The sequence below is a fragment of the Lytechinus pictus genome, chromosome 9 (genome assembly GCF_037042905.1).
Source record: "Lytechinus pictus isolate F3 Inbred chromosome 9, Lp3.0, whole genome shotgun sequence".
NCBI classification, from domain to species: domain Eukaryota; kingdom Metazoa; phylum Echinodermata; class Echinoidea; order Temnopleuroida; family Toxopneustidae; genus Lytechinus; species Lytechinus pictus.
In genome coordinates, this window is record NC_087253.1 from 21781790 (window position 1) to 21804021 (window position 22232).

Genomic DNA, 22232 nt, shown 5'->3' on the forward strand with positions numbered 1-22232 from the left:
TTTTAGGCATGCGATTTTCTTGTTGAAATTCAGATACCCCCGCCAAATGAGTTTTTCTTATCCTTTCTTCAAATTGTTTTTGCTCACTCATGCGTGAATGAGGAATAATCTAAGTAATATCAGATGACAGAGGAGATTCTAAGCTTTACATTGGTCGGTCATTTGTCTATTGTATTTGCGATTAAGTTATGATAAATCATCGCTAAATCTCGGTTTCGTTTTTTCTGGGACGCACTGTATATATCATCTCCCATACCAAGTTCGTGTTTGACGCCATTTTTTCCCTTTCTCATTGAGTGCTGACCAAACCAACCACCCTTTCCTTTCCCGTCGACAAAAATATCATTTGAATGTCCTTTATGCCTGCTAGCACCCTGGTAAGAATGTATTCAACAAATGAATATAGCGAATCCTGTCCTACAAACACAGCGCTGCTTTCCTATTGGTAAAATATTGTAGAATATAAAACAAATAATCATGTAGGTTTTAGTGGTTAGGACAAACTGTCACTTCCTCCTCGGTTATGGGCCCATAAATGCTATTCTTTCTTTCCTCCGGTTCGTTTTGGGAAAGTATAGCTACATCTGAATCTCTTCTGAAATGACAGAATGTAAAACAAATAATCATCTTTGGGTTTCAGTGGATAGCACAAACTATCCCTTACTCAGCGACAGGCATGTGATTTTGAATGCTTTCTTTACTCATATTCGCTCCGGGGAAATATAGCTACATCTAATTATCGTCCGGGAAATGATAGTTGTTCCGTCGCTTTCATCTGCTGATTATTTGCTTTATTTTTTAATTTACTGTTTAGAGCGTATTTACATCGATTATGGCTCTGGGCTTGACCGGTCACTTGGATATGTTCAATACAGCTTTCTAGCGTGGTTTACTGTAAGACTGGATACAGGGTTTCCTATCAGCTATGGTCAACTATACACCTATATAACAGTGAGTATTATGTAAAGTACAATATAACGGTGTGGTGGTGCAACATTTCGGTCTAGTATTTTGAATCTCAGTCGGGGGAGGGGTTGAGCTTGAGGCGCTGTCATAAACCTACACTGTAAAAATGAAGTGCTAATGACTACACTACGAGTGCTGATTTTTTAGTTCAAATTTAAACTAGAAATCAGCACTTGTAGTGCAGTCACTTTACAAGCACTGTAAGTGCTAAATCAGCACTTCATTTTTTACAGTGTAGTATTACCCGGGTTAGAAACCAGGTCTGATGTTCCACATCCCGCTCGGGTAGAAACTTAAATATGTACTCATGTGACCATATACATAGGTCACATAGAAACTTACATCTGATATACACGGAACAGGGTTTAACACCAATTAACAGAGCCTGTGCATTATTAAGAGTATGGCTCCCCGTATGGCGTGGCACTTGAGGAATACAACTCTTTTATAGTTAACAGGTAGAATGCACGTATACCACGATCGATGACCCCACTACAATTTTTTCCATCCATCTCTAAATAAAATACCTTGGACGAGAATATTCCATAACTATAAGAAATTCAAGTAAAGCACTTCCCCCTAAAAAAAAATCGATAACGAAAATTGACGGTCTTATCTTTTGTTTCATCTAATCATTACAGTGTACATCAACGGGCATGATTCATTTTTCGAACTACTATCCACGCAGCTATCACCTGTACAAGTATATCAACCCGTCGTTATATTACCTTTTTGATATCTACCGCGATCCATCTATTGCGGTATTTGGTGCACCGGTCGACCTTTACCGCGGTAATCCAAGGATCTATTATAAGGTAGGTTATGCAAGTACATATTTTTAACTTGTATCCACGTAGCTAAACCTGCACAAGTACATCCACCTTTCGTCATATTAAGCATTATTTTTGTACATCTACCGCGAGGCATCTCTCGTGCTATTTTGGGCACCAGTTGACTTTATACCAGGGGTGGGCAAAAGACAATTTGTTTAAAAAACGGATGCATATAATGGAAATTTGGGCTGCTGAACACAAATCCGACAACCATTTCGACCTACGATGTAGTTCTATATTGGTTCCCGCCATTTTTGTGAAAAATGGAGGGAAAATTGTATTTTGGCCCAATTTTCACATCACATTTAAAGGGATGTGCAATATGCCTTTTTATATATTTTCATTACCTTAATGACAAAGTTACCACGGTAGAAAGTTGTTAACGAAGTATTTTTTTGTATAATATCCGTTGTTAACGCAAGAGATTAGTTTGATTTGTGACAGAATTATAGAATTGAGTATCTGTCTTGTGTTAATAATATTTGCTATTTTCATTTAAACTCAAACTATGACAATCACTGATTCAATGAAAAGAATCAATATGAAACGTTTTGTTCATCTATCCTCTAAGTTTTCTATCATCACGTCATATGACACACCTAGCTCAAAGTAGCCCGTATTACTAGATGCAGATTTTGCCACGCCCATAAAGTTCTTACTTTTTATTTCCTGATATCATACATGTAGTTTGCTATCCTCCAAATGGTACAGAATTTGAGAATATGTATTGGACTTAGGTTGAAAGTGAACGGAGAAGCTATGTGAAATGAGTCAGGTCAAATACAGCCAATAACCCTCACAGGCACGTTTAAGTACCTTTCGGCTCTGTTCTCTGTTTGCACATAAGTAAACTGGTTTATAGAGCATTTCAAACTAAACATGACAAGTCTTTTATCGTGGAATTGGCATTTGATATCGTGTTCAAACATTGCATAGAAGCACTGGCGACTCCATTGGAGGAGGGGGGGGGGGGGGATTAGGGGTTCTCGCCCCAATTTGATACGCAAGTGTTATATCTAAGCATATACAAACGAAGGGAAAACTTGAACACTTGATTTATAACTGTAGGCCTGATGATACCTTTTGTAGCTTTATTGGAGGTATCAAATTCTTTTGAGAAAAAAAAAAGTGTAGTGCGTTCCCCATTTTTAGTTCACCACTTTCTTTCTTTATTTCTTTCTTTCTTCTTTCCTTCCTTCCTTTTTTTCTTTCTTTCTTTCTTTCTTTCTTTCTTTCTTTCTTTCTTTCTTTCTTTCTTTCTTTCTTTCTTTCTTTCTTTCTTTCTTTCTTTCTTTCTTTCTTTCTTTCCTTTCTTTTGTCAATTGGGGAGGGACAACTGAACTGTACGTACGTATTTCCAGTTCAGTGGGAGGGACCCCAACGAAACCCATTACTTTGAGGTCGTCTTCCACAAAATGGCAACCAACCCCCCCCCCCCCCTCTCCGTAAGATCCTGGGTCTATTACTGTGCGTTAACATGTCAACTAAACCCTTTCAATTTAAAGCAAATGATTCGTTCGGTCTGAAGTGCTTTCGATATGACTTCCGCAAGTGAATTAAATGAAGACAACTGCTGTGTTGTGTGATACATATGGTTGGGATTTCCACCCTTTTTTAACGCTGCGTGAAGTTAATATTCAAACGCAGAACTACTAATAATTCAATATTCGAAGAAGGGATAGGATTCACTGGAATCACAGTCGTACTTCAAATCAGCCGACATTTTTGTATTTCATAAAAACGGGACCACAGCAATTCAGCTGTTAAAATATTTCTCCCAAAATTGCAAAGTTGAATCTTAAAATGGGAAGTTTGTAATAAATACAAGTGAAAAATAAAAAAACAATCAGTTTATGATATTGATAATATTTTGGCCAAAATTCATCAATAATAATAGTTTTGTGAATATTCTACAGGTCAAAATCAATATTATTATTTACCTAGTATTATTGTTATTCTTATTATAATTGTTATTTTTTTCGATTCGATTGTTCTTATAACTATCTTACACATGTATTATTATTAGGCCAATTACAACTGCTATTATTATATTATGATTACATTTCCACTACTGTCAGTATCATTATTAACATTAGTATTAATACTATTATTGCTACCACTATCGTAATAATTTATTTTCTTTATCATTATCAGTTTTATTGATAATGTTATCATTATATCACAATTCCCATCGTTTTGTAGGTATACGACATCAACAGGGGGTACGGAAATTCAGCCACTCTTCTCTCAGCGGTACAAGAAAGACTGTATGCATCTCTGTCACTTCCGGCAGGGTTAGAGTCATTCCGGTTCATCAATGGAATCAACTTCATTTGCAAGGTCACGTGGCAAAATGTGCAACCTCAGGGATCGGTGCCAGGACAGGAGGTAAAGTGGAAATTATATGTATATATACATACATTTAAACCCCCCCCCCCCCCCAAAAAAAAAAAAAAAAAAAAAAAAAAAAAAAAAAAAAAAAAAAAAAAAGTTTGGAAATCTGAGTCTGGCCATTAATATATCCCAACTTCCAATTTTACACAATGCATATTTGATATCATTCAAAAGATAATTTAATTCTCTAAAATAATACCATGCTTGTTATGATCATGTCATCACGAAAAGAGCAGGATCCAGAAGTGTTGGACGAGGTCTGAACTGAAAAGCTGCAAAATGAGCAGAAAAATCCATGAAGGGTCAATAAAGAACATGATTCTTTTGTCTGTGCCAATAGAGATGAAAATCCATTCAAATCAAGCCCCTGCTTCTTCATTTCTGAAGTTTTGTTGTGGTTTATACCATGATGGTTCTGTGAGATAACATGGTTTGAAATACCCATGCATGTTTGTTTGTTTGTTATGTGTTTACATGTGCAGAGGTGTGTTTAATTCCATGTTAGTGTTTCTGTTAAGGTGCATAAAAACAAAATAAACCGCTGAGAAATTCACTCATCACCACGGGAAAAAAAACAGTGACTTTCAATATTGTTTCATTTTGCGACTTTTGAGTTTTTACCTTGGGCCACATTTCGCTCAAGGCACTGCGCCTCCGTGTGAACCATAATCATATCATGTAGGGGATCATTAAAAAAAAAAACATTAAATGATCTATTTATTGGTATCAATCACACATTAATATTCACTAAAACCGAGGAGGGATTATCGATTAAAGTCAGATTTCCAAACTTTTTTTGAGGAGGTTATATACACATGTATATATATATATATATATATATATATAGAGAGAGAGAGAGAGAGAGAGAGAGAGAGAGAGAGAGAGAGGGGGGGAGAGTAATAGAAAGAGTTTGGCCTACCCGGGGATCGTTTCATCAACATTTTTTTCCAACAAGTTGTCAGATCTGACAACTTTCCTTGATTGTGATTGGCTGAGAGGCACTCCTAGTATGGTTTCTGTCGGGTAAAACAGGACTTATCGGATAAAATGTCCGACAAGTCCTTCCATCAAACGCTCCTCCGGTTTGAATTGGTTATCTACATGGCGCATAATGTTTTGTTAGGCAAGCCTATTATTCAAAAGAAATTGCGCCATGTTGGTAGCCGTTTGAAACCTGGTTGGCCGAATTCGATCGATCAATTGCTCGGAGTTGCTAGCTCCTATCGCGCCCCTAACGTCCCTCATTGTTCACTGAAAAATATAATTGTGCTCCTACATAGTGAATCATTATCATCTTCTGTAGAATATCAAGTGTCATTGAAGCTAGTTTTAACACTATACACTCAGGGAAGACTGATTATGTTTTTCGTGGGTTTGTTGGTCACACAGTGTGAAATTCTTGGGGTTTTTGGTTACACTTCGTAATTCCGAAGGTTCTTTATTCCGAAGGTTCGTAATTCCGAAACACGTAAATTGCCTTTACCTCGATGTTCGTTAATCCGAAAACGTAAAAGGGTTCGTTAATCCGAACATTTGTGGCGTTATTCCGAAGGTTCGATAATCCGAAAACGAAATACGGTTCGATGTTCTGAAGGTTCGTTAATCCGAAAACGAAATCAGGTTTGTTGTTCCTAAAGTTCGTCAATCCGAAAACGAAATAAGGTTCGTTGTTCCGAAGGTTCGTTAGTCCGAAAACGAAATAAGGTTCGTTAATCATTACGTTTTCGGACTAACGAACCTTCGGAATTACGAACCTCATTTCGTTTTCGGACTAACGAACCTTCGGAATTACGAACCTTATTTCGTTTTCGGATTAAAGAACCTTCGAAATTACGAACCTTCGGAATTACGAACCTTTGGAAATACGAACCTTCGGAGTAACTGAACCTTCGGAATAACGAAGCTTCGGATTTACGAATGTATGCGGGGTTTTTTTTGCCAAAAGTTTTTTTTTTGGTCAAAGTTTAATCCAAGACCAAGGAAATAATGATATTCAAAATTAGATTTTTATTTCGAAAAGGTCGAGATTTTCGCTCGTTTGTGGCTTTTTAGACATTCTACCCCACAAGTATACCACATTGTTTCCCTAATTTTTTTTGGATTATTACTCTACTGGTGAAATAGGAAAGGAGGAAATAGTTCTACCAATTTGAAAATCGACGGTCCCATCACTGTAAAAAAAGAAGGGGGGGGGGGTAAACCAGCACCAGCTAGACAGGTGTCCCTGGGGGACTACTCCCTGAGGTTTTGAAATCACACCCTATAAATTGAACATAACACCAAAGGTTATGAGTATAAATAACAACTTCAGGAGTTGTAACAACATCCATGGATGTTGAGCTACTGAAAATTAAACACCGGAGTATCACGACTGGTGAAGCTCTCTATACACTGCAGAACTCTGGTGTTGATTTACCACCAGCCCGAAATCTATGTCCAAACCAGAGAAATGTTAAACAACACCAGTTTGGTTTTGGTCCAACACTAGATATGTGTTTATACAACACCAATTAGTATTGAAACGCCATTGGTTTGATTCCAAACTGATGGTGTTTCGATACTTCTCCGGTGTGGACATAGATTCCGGGCTTGTGGTAAATCAACAATTACGGAGTTTTTGCCGTTTTTACACACCGGATAACACCACAGTTCTTTTTCAGCGATCGACCATTTTTCGTCCCATCTGTTTTATGAGGCGATCAATTCCTAGTCTACTTTTGGTCCCTAAATCATTCACATACCTTGCTTCAATTGTAAATTTGCAATTAATTTCTGATCGTGCGTCTTGCAACAAGGACTTAAATCTGATTTGCCGCTGCTAATATTGATATATTAACTGCAACATAATCTTTTCAATTAATTGCACATCTTTTCCTTGCAATGCCCCCTTAGACTGTAACCTACCAAGCTATTCTCTTCACTGACGGAAGAAGAAGTGGTGTTCTGATGATGTACCAGCAAGGCAGTTTCAGTTGGAATCCATTCTCTAAGTCAGTACCGGCTAGAATCGGTGTCAGCACCAGGCATGATTGGTATAACGTCTATGAAAGAAACTCTCTAGCTGTAATATATGAGAGCTATCGTCCTGATCTAAGAGTTGGCAACACTGGTCTTCTGGTAAGAAATAGGTTCCTACTTACTTACATTGTAGGGTACCGTCTTACAAAGATTCGCAATATATCTGACCAACCACAACTAAGGAAAGCCATCAACTTCAACTTCTATCATTCATGTTAATACAAGATGTTTTCTAGATAAGATGTATACTCATACATTCCTGAATTTTGTTTTGACAATTATGTGGGCCCTTCTTAGTTTTACATTGTTCAAATTCCCTGGAAGGGGGTGGGGGAGGGGGCTATGATAATGATGTATATCGTTAAGGTTGATCAGATCAATCGCAGCTCTTTGTAAGACGGGGTCGTTGTTAAAGCGCGTCGTTTTAGCAACAATTTTTTTAAATATTCAATCATTCATTAAAAAAAATTGTTTAGACCTTTTAAGCAACTTGTTTAAAAGTTTGAGCAACTTGTTAAAACCTTCTATGTTTCTAAAAGTTCATTTAATGACAGTGGTCTTACCAGTCTCATTCGATTTCTTGACATTAGATCGATATCACGGCATGAAATATCAATTTCATTAACCCTCCTAAACAGTCTTATAAACACAACATCTTTATCTCAAATCTGTTCAAGTCCGTTTAAATCCCTTTGTGGTGACTCGGGACAACCTAATGATTATCAGTGACGTAAAATGCATTTCCTAGATCAGTTATATAAATATATACAAATAAAATGAAATATGTAGGGCGCTGTAAAAGTCTTTAGGCCCAGACCCTTATTGAAAATTTGATCAACATTCATTCGAGAAATATTTAATATGAAACAGCGCCAAACTTACTTTCCATTCTCTTCACACAAATCGAAAAGTGATGTCATATAAATCAAGTTATGCATAACGTAAATTTGTTTTTATACCGTATGAGATATCATTGATTTAAGGCAGAGTCCATACATTTCATATTTTTTCATGATTGTCTGCGGAAGGGGGAGATGCATAAAATCACTATTTGCAACATTGGTCAAATAAAAACGTTGGCCTATTCATCTTTTCGTTCAATACAATATAAAAGTTCAACACGCTCACGTTTAAGTTACACCCATCCTCCTTTTCAAGTAGAAAGAAGAACAAATCTATAGACATAATCTCTTATTTCACCAAAATATGGTATGGCATGTATGACAATATGAGATATCGCATGACATTTGAATTTTTTTCAATGTTTCATAAAATAGTGATATCGGTTTGCAAATGGATGTGTTGTGAGGTCACGTGCGGATCGCTTCTGCGTGTATATTTGTCTCTAAGAAATTCGAAATATTTCAATTTCTGCTCCAATTGACTTAAATAAACAATTGTTACAGCGATTCAATAAAGAGCATACTTTTCTCCAAGTATACACACTTTAAAATATTTGCAATTTCATTTACTAAAATGGGTAAAGAATAGATAGTGCGTGTGACCCGGGTGAACAACACCTGAACCCGTCTTACAAGGAGTTGCGATAACTATGGACGGCCAGCAACGTCATAATCTACAATACATGTTCATCATAAATATTTTCAAGCTATGATGTGCATATATTCATACATTCATCCTTTTTTTTATTCAGTGGGCTTTTTTTTTAAAGGATATTGTGCAAATTTCCAGTACAAAAAAATTCACATGTTTTTTTTAAACTGTATTATTTGTACACTCGGAAGTAGTAACTAGTAGAATCAGTAGTAATATTAGTAGTAGTAGTAGTAGAAGAAGTAGTAGTGGTAGTATAAGACCCCTGTTACATCTAAAGTTTCCTACCCGAGACCCGACCGAGTCCACTTGCAACCTTGACTGAATTATTCGTGGATTAGCTTCGCGAACGGACCGAGTCCAAAATGTGGTCTGTTCACATCACAGCGTTCATTTCCTCCCCTATCGGTACGGTTTCGAGCGGTATCAGATTGCTGACACCAAATGGCGCTGTCGATCTAGGCTCTGAATAATTTGCGTGGGGTGATTGAAGTTGTTTACATTTCGTTACACTCGTCGGCTGCTACACATAAATGACAGGATGGGACATGTGCCGATCATTTCCAGAGAGACTCGGAACGACTCTTTACCTTTACCTTTACCTTTTTCCGGGACCTTTACCCGAGATTCTGGAAGAATGCTTATGATCCCAGCAGTCGTTGAAGATGTGATCGACTTGAAAAGGATACGTTTAAAATGCTTCCTTCTTTCCACTCAAATCAAAGACTTTATCAATCACAATTCACATGTCGCATGCCATTCGAAGAACGACGGGGCTGGGGAGGGGATAGCGGGCGCTATGACATAATTTGACAGCTGACGAACGGACCGAGATAGGTTCGAAAGCTTGTGTGCGTTTACATCTACGAATCGGTGGACCGGGGCCGGCCCGATACATACCCGAGACTACCTCTGGATGTGGTCTCGGGTAGGTTCGCTAAAAGGTGGCCCGATGTAGGTTTGGGATCTTTACATCTGATTTCTTTCCGACCCGAGGTAGGCCCCGGGCCGGCCTGAAGTAGGGAATCTCTCAGATGTACAAATAGTGTAGTAGTATAAGAGTAGTAGTAGTAGTAGTAATAGTAGTAGTAGTAGTAGTAGTAGTGGTGGTCATAGTACTAGTATTAGTAGTAGTAGTAGTAGTAGTAGTAGTAGTAGTAGTAGTAATATTAATAGTAATATTAGTGGTATTAGCAGTAGTGGTGGTGATAGTAGTAGTATTAATAGTAGCAGCCGTAGTATATAGGAGGAGTACGGGGAATAGTTGTATTAGCACCTACATCAGTGGTACAGGCGGAAGGTCTGAGTGAGAAAGTGATCATGTACATGTACATCATTGTGACAATAGTGCTAAATGATTCTGGAGATATTTCCCAAACGTCTCGTTTTCAAATTACGGCTTTCAAAGTCCTGTCGCCTGTCGTTCACATTCTGCAAAGGCATAGGGCTACCGGCTTTTGTTCACACTGGCCCTTTTTTCTGGAATGATCTTCCCCTGTATATCCGATAATACACTTTTGCTTACATATCTTAACGCTTATGCAATGCTTCATATTCCTAATTGACTCCTTCTTTAGTTTATCATTACACAGACTTTTCTTTATTTCTCTCTCTCTCCTTCTTTCATTCCGCCTTTACATTCTACAGAGTTAATGTAGGGCATTATAAATGAAGTATGATTAATATCATCATTATTACCTCTTACTGAACAGGGCAGAGACATCTACCGTCTTGATTCAAACCCTGACTGGTACATCAACCCGCGCCGATACTGTCAAGATTGGTACAGTGATGATCTGAGCAGGCCTTCATGGACATCCTGGGCAGAGCCATGCCCCTGTACTCGGTGGCAGGCCCAGATTGATGGAAGGTTTACTCGCTGCAACTACCCTATCTACGGCTACGGTTATGGCTACGGTTATGGCTATGGTTATGGCTACGGATACGGCTATGGTTATGGCTACGGATACGGTTACGGCTATGGACTTCCTAGTTATTATTATGGTGAGCAGTGTATTTCCCTATCAGTGCATCAATTCCTTCATTATACCTGTACGTGAGTCATTAATAGTCCTTCTTGGAAGATATCATATTCCTCAGACTTGAAAAATATCATGTACGATTCGCGAAGAACGTCCTGGACGATCATGCCGTTAGTAGACACAGCATTTAGGAGCAGTTTAGCTGCATCAAACGTCTAACCGTAGCCCTTGTCTTGAACTCGACCTTATTATTACCATATGCAAATTAACAATCTCAACCCTGTCAAGATTAAAGTGGACCGGACGATCAGGGTTTAAATTAATCGAATGCCATCAAGACCACGGCTTTAATTGGCCTCATGCCCCCTCACTTTAGATTAATGCAATGCTCCCATATGATTTTCTCCCAGGTGCTGTAATAAAGAAATTTGTCATATAGAAACGTGGGCCTGTCCTCAAACATGTCAAAATATAAAAACTAAAATGTATTAGCCTGGATCATGCCAAAGTGCAATACCACAGTTTAAATCATTATACTAATATCGCTATGGTTTATTTGTATTTTATCATGTTTTATGCCCTATTAACAGACAGTAGAGGGACTACCTGTTACCAGCCTCGATGGCCCAGATTTGGAGGTGGATACAGATGTACCTATGAGTTCTCTGCTTTGATCAGGGGCTATAGAAGTCTTTGGCGGTCCAGCCACTATCAAGCAGTCATGCCATCGAACGCTAGATTCTTTTCATTCTTCTATTACTCCCTTAGTTACTATTATGCATGGATTGGTGAGTTACCATGTACGTATTGAGTGTTATGGTCTGGTGGATCCGACTTTGAGAGGGTCGAAGGTTCGATTCCCAGCCCATGGCTTAATTTCTTTCAGCAAGAAATCTATCCGCAATGACAGGTGAGATAAATGGGTGACCTGCATGATTTATTCCTTATGCACGAAGCGCTTTTAGCAGCTGGAGCAAATGTCGAGGTAATGATATAAAGTGCGCCATTAAATAGGCAACCAATCAACGCCTTCTAAATTCTGTATGTTATTTGTATGTACCATGACCATGAAGAGGCAGTTTCACCGGCGGAACTCTCTCCAGACCGTCAGAGGCTATGACATGCCATTGGTCGGTTTGGAGTCCGTTTTGTTCACGGGGCTATAGCATTGCCGTCACAAATACTTCCGGTGCATCCCTTGAACAGTGTCACTGCGCCATGGTTCTCAATTAAGTCGTGTGGCGATTCGGGGAGGGCGGGGGTAATATACATATATATATATCGTCACATGATCTGCGATTCAAGGAGTAAATTCTTGTCAGGGAGCAATTTACTTCACCTAGGTTGAGTGTAGTATAATATGGATACATTTCTTGAAATTAATGCTTGGAGCAGGACTTGAACCCACGACCCTCTGATTAACCTAATTAAAGGACGGGAGTCATTAACACAGCACCATGATGCTTCCATACTATCAAAACTTAAGTCACCTACATGTAGCTGGTTTGAAAAGTGTTCAGAATGGTATGCAGTCAGCAACTTGAAAGCTAGGTATATACATGTACAAGGGGAATGTACATCTAATAAAATTAATCAAAATCTAAAGTGTATATATGTATAACTCATGGTTTAAAAAGTGAATTTTCTATTGATTTTTTTTATACAAGTTCATCTTCAATTCAGCTTGATTCCTTGCATTCATTTCCTCTCCATCAATTTATCCTATTCAGTACTTAATTACGATGTAATTGCCATTTTATATAGAGAGAGATGTGTTACCACGGTTCTACTGCTGTGGACTTGCTGGTGGAAACTTATGTAGACTTTACGAGCGACGTCTTCCACGGGCTCACTGCTTTGGATATAGGCGACCATGGTGGGGTATGTATATGTCACCGAACTGAAAAAATTGTAAATCATAAATCTTACTATTGTATCATCTCCATTATTATTTTAATCCGCTTTCACAAACACGTAATACATCGGAAAGACGTCTCCAATAACCGTACAAAAATATAATTTTCCGGTCATTGGATTCTAACTTGCCGCTTGCCCGCAAGTAGGGATTATGTATGCACCTTCTCCACTCCTTGGGGAGCATTAAAAAATACAATGAAAGCAACAGTTACCATAATAAACATAAATCTTTAAAAAGTATATGCAGAAATGTTAATAAAGACCTTTGCATGACTTAAAATATTGTAAAGCTAAGGGAAAATATCGAATACAAAATTTTTATTTCCATTTACGATCGTTAAAATTGGGCAGTAAGGGAAGAATATGGATACTTGTTACAGAGATAAATGCCAAATTTCTATAATAAATTAACTATTAACTGTTCAGATTAAATGAGTTCAGTAGCTTTAAGCTGGTTTTCCAAATTATGAATTGGTCCTCAGTGATATCTCCATAGAAGCAGACAGCATTAGTTTTTTTTACATTAATTTGATAGACTTGATAACGAATGATGAACCCAAGTAACAGTCATTCAAGTGGCTTCAAGCCTCTATGTAATTGGCATGGGCGGAAATCCCAGGAGGGACAGAGGGGACGTGTCCCCCCTACTCAAAATAGTAGGGGGGACACAATATCAAATGTCCCCCCTACTATTTGTGTTATATATATGGCGCCCAAAACATCGTTCAAAATCGAAATAAAACATGTATTTTAGTACGAGATGACCTTACTATTGGGATGATAACCTTTTTTTTTGCTTGTCAAATTCATTTTCGTCGAAATGGCCTTAAATTTGGGGGTTATAACCTTTTTTTTTTTGCTTGTCAAATTTTCCAGCACCTTGCCCCCCCCTACCTTTTGGGAGAGATTTCCACCCCTGGTCATTGGGTACGTTTTCCGACTAAAAGCTTTGTAAATAATGGTGATTATTAAATATTGAATATTTTTGCATTTCTTTCCGATTTCTTGGTATTTTTTAAGGATGGTTTTGGGGTGATCCGCATATCAATACTCTGGATGGTAGGAAATACACCTTCAACGGCCTTGGTGAATACATTACATTGTCTTACAATCACGGTGATCCATTCGTTTTACAATCAAGAACTGGCAAGGCTTTTAACAACAGTGAACCTATTGAACACGGAACGGTCTTCATAGGGTTCGCTGCTACACAATATATTACAAAGGTAGGTGAAGTGCGGAATTTATTTTATACAGTTTATTCAATACGAGAACAAATGTGAGAAGTCAATGATGAATTTAATGTCGCCCACTTTCACATTTTCAGCGGCGCATAAATCAAATGTGAGAATTGTAATTGATTCCGTATTAAGGTTTAAAGCGATGAAAAAGATAAGATAAGATTGATTTTATTTATACACGGTTAAAAAACAGTTCACAGACTGATTTCCATTGGGGCCGTGTGGAACATAATATACAATAAGCCTGTTCACGGTTAGCTCATGATCAACTTTTCTCAAATAACCTTTGTGATTTTTCGTTAGGATAAGCACTATCATTTTCAAATGTAGATGTTGCGTAAGCTTTACCGGTAGAGTATTCAAATTCTAAGAACAAAATACATTGTATAGACCAGGTGTCTAGAATAGTACATCAGGGATAAAGTTTGGAAATCTGTTTTATTGTCTGCCTTTGGCACATTTGACTATTGTTTAGGCTACTGTCAAATACCAGTGATTATGAAGGCTCTATTTATTACTCTTCAGCTTGGATGTGATGAATATTTTGAAAGGAATACATGAATAATCATCAAATCACAAATGCCTATGTCAGTGAATTTGAAAGCCACCTTTGTGGTTGTCTCCATTGACCCTTTTCTGCTCGTGCGCAGTTCACAACCGTGAACAGGCTTATTGACATAGTAAACATTTTAAAACCAGTGTTTAACGAACAATATATACGAAAAAAAATATGTTAACCTAAACAGAAGCATCAATGAAATATTACAAAGGAATCATAGAAAGGTGAAGAGGAGGGGAGGAGAAGAAACAAGGAAGAAGAAGAATGGAAAAGGGAGAAGGAGAAGAAAAAGACAACGGATAAGAAAACAGAAGAAGAAAAAAAATGATAATAATAAGAAGACGAAGAAATTATATACCGTTCTCAAAAACATCAATAATATACAAAGTGAAATATTTATCGGTAATTCGAACAAAGCGGTACATACAAGGTAATAGTAAATGTGAACATGGAAAAGTAAAATGTCAGAGTAAATTCATGTTTTCATAATGGACAATCGAGCACAAAAAAAATTAATACATGATTTATCAACGCTAAAGGCTAAACACATACAAATGACTGGAAAATTTATGAAAACTAAACGTGCACTGAACATAATTATAAAGCATTAGAAGCTTAGTTAATACTGAAGCTTGTCATATATAAAGCATAAATGATTGCAAACTAATACATGTACTGGGAACAGTAAATATAAATATAAAGCCCAATACCATGTTAGAAAAGGTCCAGCAATAAATCATACAGTTGATTTATACGTTTGACTGTACAAGTTAACTTTGCATTCTTTTTTATTTCAATGCGTCTTGAGTACTGTGCAAAGTGGATTTGTAATCACACTCTTATCATTAATATTGACCAGGTTGAATTCCAGCTGAACGACAAAAGGACAGAAATGAGTATTCTTGTTAATGGTTCCTCCATTAATATGACAAATTTCCTAAACGGTAAGCATCGAATAATAAGGAGTAATGATGATGATGGTGATGATGATATGATAATGATTGAGATGACGATGATCGTGGTGATAATTACATATGACAGTCTAGTTCCTCCACAGACTTCCTAAAGTATTTATTGAAGTTTGATAAAACTGATAATGGTGGTGGTGGTTGTGGTGATGTTGATGGTGGTAATAATTCTGGTAAAGTGAATGCTAATGACGATCCTGAAATTTATAATGATGTCTCATCATGCAGTTAATGGTACCTCCATTAATATGGGAGCTTTCCTAAATGTTTGAATCGAATATGAAATCATACTGTACATCATAACAACAACTGTATTCTTTTGTCATGTTTGTTAGGAGCTCTGAAAACATCTGATTGAAAGGCTGAAACAATCATAACGACATAACGGTGATAAGATGATGATGACGATGATGATGATGATGATGATGACAACATTGATGGTCGTGGTAGTGGAATTTTAAGTGCTGATGGTCATGCCGTTGATTATGATGGTGATATGCGGATGGTGGCTAAGCTGGTGTTAAGAATTGTAATAAGTATTAGAGCTGATCAAAACGTTTAACAGATACAGAATAATTTAAATGATACATCTCAAAATGATTATTAAAAGTAATCAGAATGCCCCCAGAGATATGCATCCGACCACAAATGCCACATGATGAATGTTATAATCTCTCTATGTTCATTTCTAGATGGATATGACTCAGAGGATCCGACTTTTATCTTATCCTCGGATAATGAGACCGAATCCGAGGATGAGATCAAGGTCACAGCTCTCTTTCAACCAGAAGGCTATTCGAGTACGTCATTTACAGTGACCTTTAAGAATGGGATCTTGGATATTGGCGTCATGGTTCCGCCTGAGTATTCTGAGAACGCAACAGGGAGGGGTCTGCTTGGTAAGCCATCTACATGTACACTGAACCATTCGTCAGCGATAATTTTAACCCTAATTCATGGAATTACCATAACGATGTAAGATGTAAAAAAAAAACAGTTCGTCACAAACATAATTAAGACAAACAAATTATTTTCCACTTTTACCCAATATTTTTTTTATTTTAGCAGTTTCTAATTCTAATACTAATTACCTTTGTTGATAAAAAGGGGGAGGGGGAAGGGCAGCCAGTGGTCTGGTGTGTCCAAAAATCCAAGAAGGTTTCCAAATATTGAGTTTAAAATGGCTGTTAATATTTAAAATGGACATAGCTCATATCACATCCACCTGAGAGATATGAATTCGGTGTCTAGATCATGGTTTCAATGGTCAAATAATACATTGGGACAAGTTTCAAGGACAGTCAGTGGTCCAGTATGTTCAAAAATGCAAGATGGCTTCTAAAAATGGAGTAAAAATAATGATGTTGCTACTTTGAAAAAAACCAAACATAGTTTGTTCAATATCCGGGAATATGATTTGTGTGCCTAAACCATGGTTAAATGGGTCAAATAATGCATTGAGATAAGTTATAAGGACGATGTTTGGTCAATTATGTAAAAAAAAAAAACACTGTGACTTAAAGGTGGATATCGTATGAACTATGGCAAATTTTAAGTAACAGCAGTCAGTTTAGAACCCATTTTTTTAAACCAACTTGGATATCAAGGCAAAATGGATAACTGCATATTATGGTAACCAGTCCCAAAGTATTTTTTACCCTTGAAACCCTAGTGTAGACACCAAAATAATATTCCCAAGGTGCATTTGTAATGTTCTATATCCACTTTAATTGACAACAGTCATTTAAGACCTCCATTTCCATCATGGTTTAGACACCAAACTCATATTACTCAGACAGATATTGAACAAACTATGTCCTTTATAAGTAACAACAGACATGTTTTTACTCCATTTGTGGAAGCCATCTTGTAATTTTGAACATACTAGACCATTGACTGTCATTGTAACTTTTCCTAAATTGTAATTTGACACTTGAAACCATAGTTTAGACAACGAAATCATATCTCACAGGCACATTTAAAATTAGCTATGCCACTTTTAAGTAGCAACATCCATTTAAGACTCCATTTTTGGAAGCCATCCTGGATTTTTAAACATAATGGACCACTGACTTGTCCAAATGTCTTATTTGACCATTGAAATCATGGTCTAGACACCAAAATCATTTTGTCCCAGGCTGATATAAAAATGAACTATGTCCATTTTAATTATCAACAGCCATTTTAAACCCCATTTTTGAAAGCCCTCTTGGTTTTTTTTTTACACCATCTTGGATTTTTGGACACACCAGACCACTAGCTGTCCTTGTAACTTGTTCCAATATACTACTTCACCCTTAAAACCATTGAAATAAAAACCATAATTAAAGCCACTTAGATGAATTGTGGATTTTCAGCCTACGTCAGCCATTTTGGGCGCCATTTTAGATTTGCCAGGTACACTGGAGGACTTATAATTCACTCTAGCCTGTATCAACAATTTTTGTACCTCCTAGACCATGGAATATGAACCGAAGTGTGATTCTAGGGTGGATAATGTGTCAGTTGTATCCAGTTTCAGTGAACTGCGGCAATCTTGGACGCCATCTTGAAAATAACCACTTTCCCGAATGGTACAAAAAACCGTTGAAAAATAATTTGTTGCAATTTGTTTCAGGTAAGGGTATTTTTGGTCGTATATTGACCCATCTATACCGGTCTAGTCAATTTGACTGATTTGTTTTAAGAGTGTACGTTCGAACGGCTTTGTAGTAGGCCTACGTGCATGGGGATCGACATAATCTTTTTTTTTCAAACGAAAGAATGCGGCAATGGCTTTCTGCATTGTCAATGGGATCCACACAGCAGTGTTTTAAGAATTCCAAAAAGGTTTTGCTAATACAGTTTTCGTCTTCTGGTGATGCTTTGTGCATTTAAATTGCCCTATGGGTCTTACGGATTTTCCTCATCACTTGCTTCGGGTTTGGGGTCTGGACAACGCATTGTCACTCCTCTTCTGTAACAAACCCTCATGCGAGGAAATGAATAACATGTTTTGTTATTCATCTCCTGAAGTCCTGAATAACATGTTTTATCTGATCGTCGGCTCTAGCGGGCCTTTCTCGATCGAAGGCCAGCCCATGGTGTAACGGAGACAATAGTTCCCTTAATCTAGTGTAATTGCATCATTCATGTATCACAGAAGGAATTTAGAAAAGGCTGTAGTTTGAGAAAACAGAAGGACAATAGAATTAGCATAAAAAAGAACGCAGAGATTTGTTGGAGTGCCATGGCCAAGTAAAGGCAACGGTCGTTTGCAAACCTTGTTTTAATGAATGATAAACTGGATTTTTACAAACGTAATGTCAATCACAACCAATTTTAGCTGATATATTTTCTCTTTTTTTTACCCACCTTTATGTACATTTGCTCAGGTAATGTCAATGGAGATAAAACAGATGATTTTCTTTTACGTAATGGAACGTTACTTACCGATCAACCCGGGAGAAATCTAACAGAAGAAGAAATATACAAATTTGGACAATCATGTAAGTTATCAGGTTTTATTAGCACACGTATATTTATTCGTCAAGCAGATGATGATGTTGATGATTATTGTTGATGAAGATGACAATGATGGTGATAATGATGATTAGGGTGATGATAATCATTTTAATGAGGATGATGATGGTAAGGATGATGGCGATGTTGAAGACGATAATGAAAATGATTTTGCTAATGGTGATTATATTGACGAAGACGATGATGATCATGATGCATGGAGATGATAATTGATTTCGTGATTAATGATGAAGATAATGATGACGACTATGATGATGATAATGATTACGATAATGGAAGACCTAAAGCCAATGGTAGCCTTTCATGAATCGGAACAGCCATTAAACCTCCTTAGCTATAACACTGAACGGTGTCTATTTATTACTCTTAAAGGGATGATAACAGAGGACGAGTCGCTGTTTGAATACGGTGATAAGGACTGGAGTTACTTCAACCCGAGTAACTACACACCAATGTTCTTAGACGCCCTACTCGCCCTTGACCCAGACAGGACCAGTGAGGCCCGGGAGACTTGCGGGGATGACGAAGCGTGCCTTTTCGACTTCCTCGCCGTCAACCCCGATTTTGGAAAACAGACGATGGACACCGGGAACCAACTCGACAACGAACTCCTAAACCTTGGTGAGATTTGTCATCGCTATCATTAACCCCAAATAATGAATATTATCATCCATTCGTGTTTTTCTCTTACATTTTTTTTGTAATTTGTTAAACCTATTACATTATTTTTATTGATATGATTTCATTATATCGATTGTTTCACATTGAAGTGACACTATAGAAAACCACAAAGACATCATAGTTGCCGCTGAAAATGGGCAATTAGCCATAATTTACCTAATTCCATGCATACTTGCAATTTTTAATTTTATATGAATTTTCATCTTACGGAAATAAAAACAGCAACTAACACCGATAACCCTGGAATATATTGAGCCCTGACATTATGATTACATGACTTGGTATTTCTTAAAACGGAATTGAAATAGTTTTGATGCAAATTTGAGTATCATTTTAGATTAATATGAAATGAACAATTGCATTTTTCTTTTGTGTAACTTTATAGATAATTTCCCTCCGAACATAACAAGCGTCACAGAACTTACGGGAACAGATGCACTACAGGAGGATGACGTTATCTTCGTGCAAGTGGGCGTGAACGTTACCTTAGAGATTACTGCACATGACCCTAACGATGATGATGACGTATACTTTACTTTCAACGATACAACTCCAGATGGCGCCAATATCAGCTCAGGTGAGATTTTCACGCGTGTGAGTGCGTGTGTGACTTTTATTGTTTCTTACATTCCTTCTATCGCCTGGATAATGGTTTAGAGTTTTAATGACAGAACAAAAGATATGTTATAGTTACATGAGTAAGATGAAGATTAAATGGTAACGCATGCTCTATCATTTCTCTCTCTTCCCTATTCTGTCTCTTTTTATTTTTTATCCCCTTCTTATCGTTATCTTTCGACCTTCTCTCTCTATCTCTCTCTCTCCATCTCTCTTTTGTCTTCCTTTTTGTATCTGTCATCTCCATCTTGCCGTTATGTCTCACCATTTTCCCTTTTCTATATCGAGTCGCTCCAACCCTCTCTCCTCTTTCTGGTCGTTCCTTTCTGACTCTGTCCGTTTCGATGCTGTTTCCTCTTTTCTTAACACTTTCTCTCACCCCTTCTCTCTCACTTTCCTCCCCACCCCACCCCCTCTCTCTACCACTTCCATAGATGGCATATTCACTTGGATACCAACTGACCTGAACGTCTCCTCCATCGAGATCATCGCCATGGACAACCGAGGCGCGGAGACCTCTTTGTCGTACAAGGTCCTCATCTGTCAATGCGAGAACGATGGCGAGTGCGACTTCGAGAGCCAGGCCGAGGGACAGGACCTCAATGCTAATGGCTTTGCTGTAAGTATATTCATAGATGGGCTGTGCGGTGGGGGGGGGGGGGGGCACAGAAATCGTTAACAGAACACGAACAGTAGGCCCATTTTCATATATCGAATCGTAGTATTGACACAAGTCTTAAATAACGCATTCCTGTGACAGGTATTGCCTGTTGTAACAGCGCCTATGTTAGCGGATTTTCTGTTCTTAGCGCTATCAACGTTTTTGTGCGGTCGGTACTGATCTACTAACGCTGAACAAATGACATTGGTACTGAAGATTTTAAGTACATTCCAGATGACGAGATAATACGATGAGAAGACGAGTAAAGTGACGAAAAGACTACTTGTCGGAACTCTGAAAGCAGACTTGTTTGGCACAAGAAGACAAGATGACGAAACTCGGAAAGCCCATTTTCCACGGTTCAACATGTTCAAGAACTCTTTATAATATACTTCTTCCAAACAAGTTGTCTTTCAAAGCTCGTCGTCTTGTCTTGTCCTAAACAAGTCAACCAGCCAAGTTCTAAAAATTTGTCATTTTGTCTTCTAATCTAGAGTTGCCAAGTTTTAGCAACTCGTCATCTTGTCTTTTGCCCCCAACAAGTTTTTTCATTACCACTCACAATCAAATATGTATTTCATTTGCATGTATGATATTCTTGAACAATTGTTAATTATTCATTAAACCCATATAGTTCACACTTTTCAGCAATTTTTCATGAATTCAGTTCACTCAAAGCATGTACATTCAAAAAGCATAGAAATCAACATTATTTAACATATATGTAATGACATTACAGGTGGTCACGTGTAACTGCACTAATCAGTGGTCAGGTGACCACTGTGACGTAGACTACGATGCATGTGAGGGTAGCGGGCCTTGTTATGAGGGGGTTATATGCTATGATGAGCCTCCATCTTCGGATGAAGAATACAGATGCGGGCCCTGCCCTCCTCAACTGACAGGCAACGGAAGTATCTGCTTCGGTGAGTTATAGGAGAACCCAACCAATAATGGAAAAGTTGTTTTTAGAGGAAAAGGGAGAAAAATACAGAGACAGATGGGTGAAGTTTGAACAATATCGCATTATCATTTAGAGTTGTTAGTTTTTAAAAAGATGTAGCACAATGTAATCATTACATGGACGTTGACTTAAACATGGCTACATCGGTGATGCCATTGTGAGGCAGCGAGTGGACAACTCTTTCATTTTTCCAATACACAAAGTGGTTAGAATGTCGTTTTTTTTCAAAATTGTACTTCAAATTATATTTAGCTTCCATGAAGACATAAAACAATGTGCTATTTGTGTTTTCCAGTATTTAATGTGAATCGGTACTCGTGAGAAAATCGCAAGTGCGTGATAAATAAGTACACA

The 22232-nt window shown here is 37.6% G+C and overlaps 2 protein-coding genes across 2 annotated transcripts in view; both read left to right on the forward strand.

The window, feature by feature from the left end:
- The first annotated feature begins 1613 nt into the window (after window positions 1–1613).
- LOC129268583 (mucin-4-like) lies at window positions 1614–11421 on the forward strand. The gene is made up of 6 exons (XM_064104403.1): window positions 1614–1781; window positions 4002–4187; window positions 7086–7310; window positions 10478–10769; window positions 11158–11162; window positions 11338–11421. The coding sequence occupies exons 1-6, from the start codon at window positions 1623–1625 to the stop codon at window positions 11419–11421; spliced, it is 951 nt and encodes a 316-aa protein (XP_063960473.1). The 5' UTR covers window positions 1614–1622.
- A 229-nt stretch (window positions 11422–11650) lies between these two features.
- Window positions 11651–22232, forward strand: part of LOC129268582 (uncharacterized) — a 38018-nt gene continuing 27436 nt past the window's right edge. Inside the window, exons 1-10 of the mRNA XM_064104404.1 lie at window positions 11651–11657; window positions 12512–12628; window positions 13685–13890; window positions 15324–15408; window positions 16125–16331; window positions 18807–18920; window positions 19327–19575; window positions 20021–20212; window positions 20688–20872; window positions 21654–21840. Of these exons, the coding sequence (XP_063960474.1) occupies window positions 11651–11657; window positions 12512–12628; window positions 13685–13890; window positions 15324–15408; window positions 16125–16331; window positions 18807–18920; window positions 19327–19575; window positions 20021–20212; window positions 20688–20872; window positions 21654–21840 (1549 nt within the window). The remainder of the gene's footprint in view (window positions 11658–12511; window positions 12629–13684; window positions 13891–15323; window positions 15409–16124; window positions 16332–18806; window positions 18921–19326; window positions 19576–20020; window positions 20213–20687; window positions 20873–21653; window positions 21841–22232) is intronic.

Excerpts from the sequence above, each read along its gene's own strand:
- LOC129268583 (XM_064104403.1), top strand. The coding sequence starts at position 1,623 with ATGATTCATTTTTCGAACTACTATCCACGCAGCTATCACCTGTACAAG. Across the intron at positions 4,188-7,085 it reads GATCGGTGCCAGGACAGGAG|ACTGTAACCTACCAAGCTAT; the intron begins GTAAAGTGGAAA and ends ATGCCCCCTTAG. Across the intron at positions 7,311-10,477 it reads TTGGCAACACTGGTCTTCTG|GGCAGAGACATCTACCGTCT; the intron begins GTAAGAAATAGG and ends CTTACTGAACAG.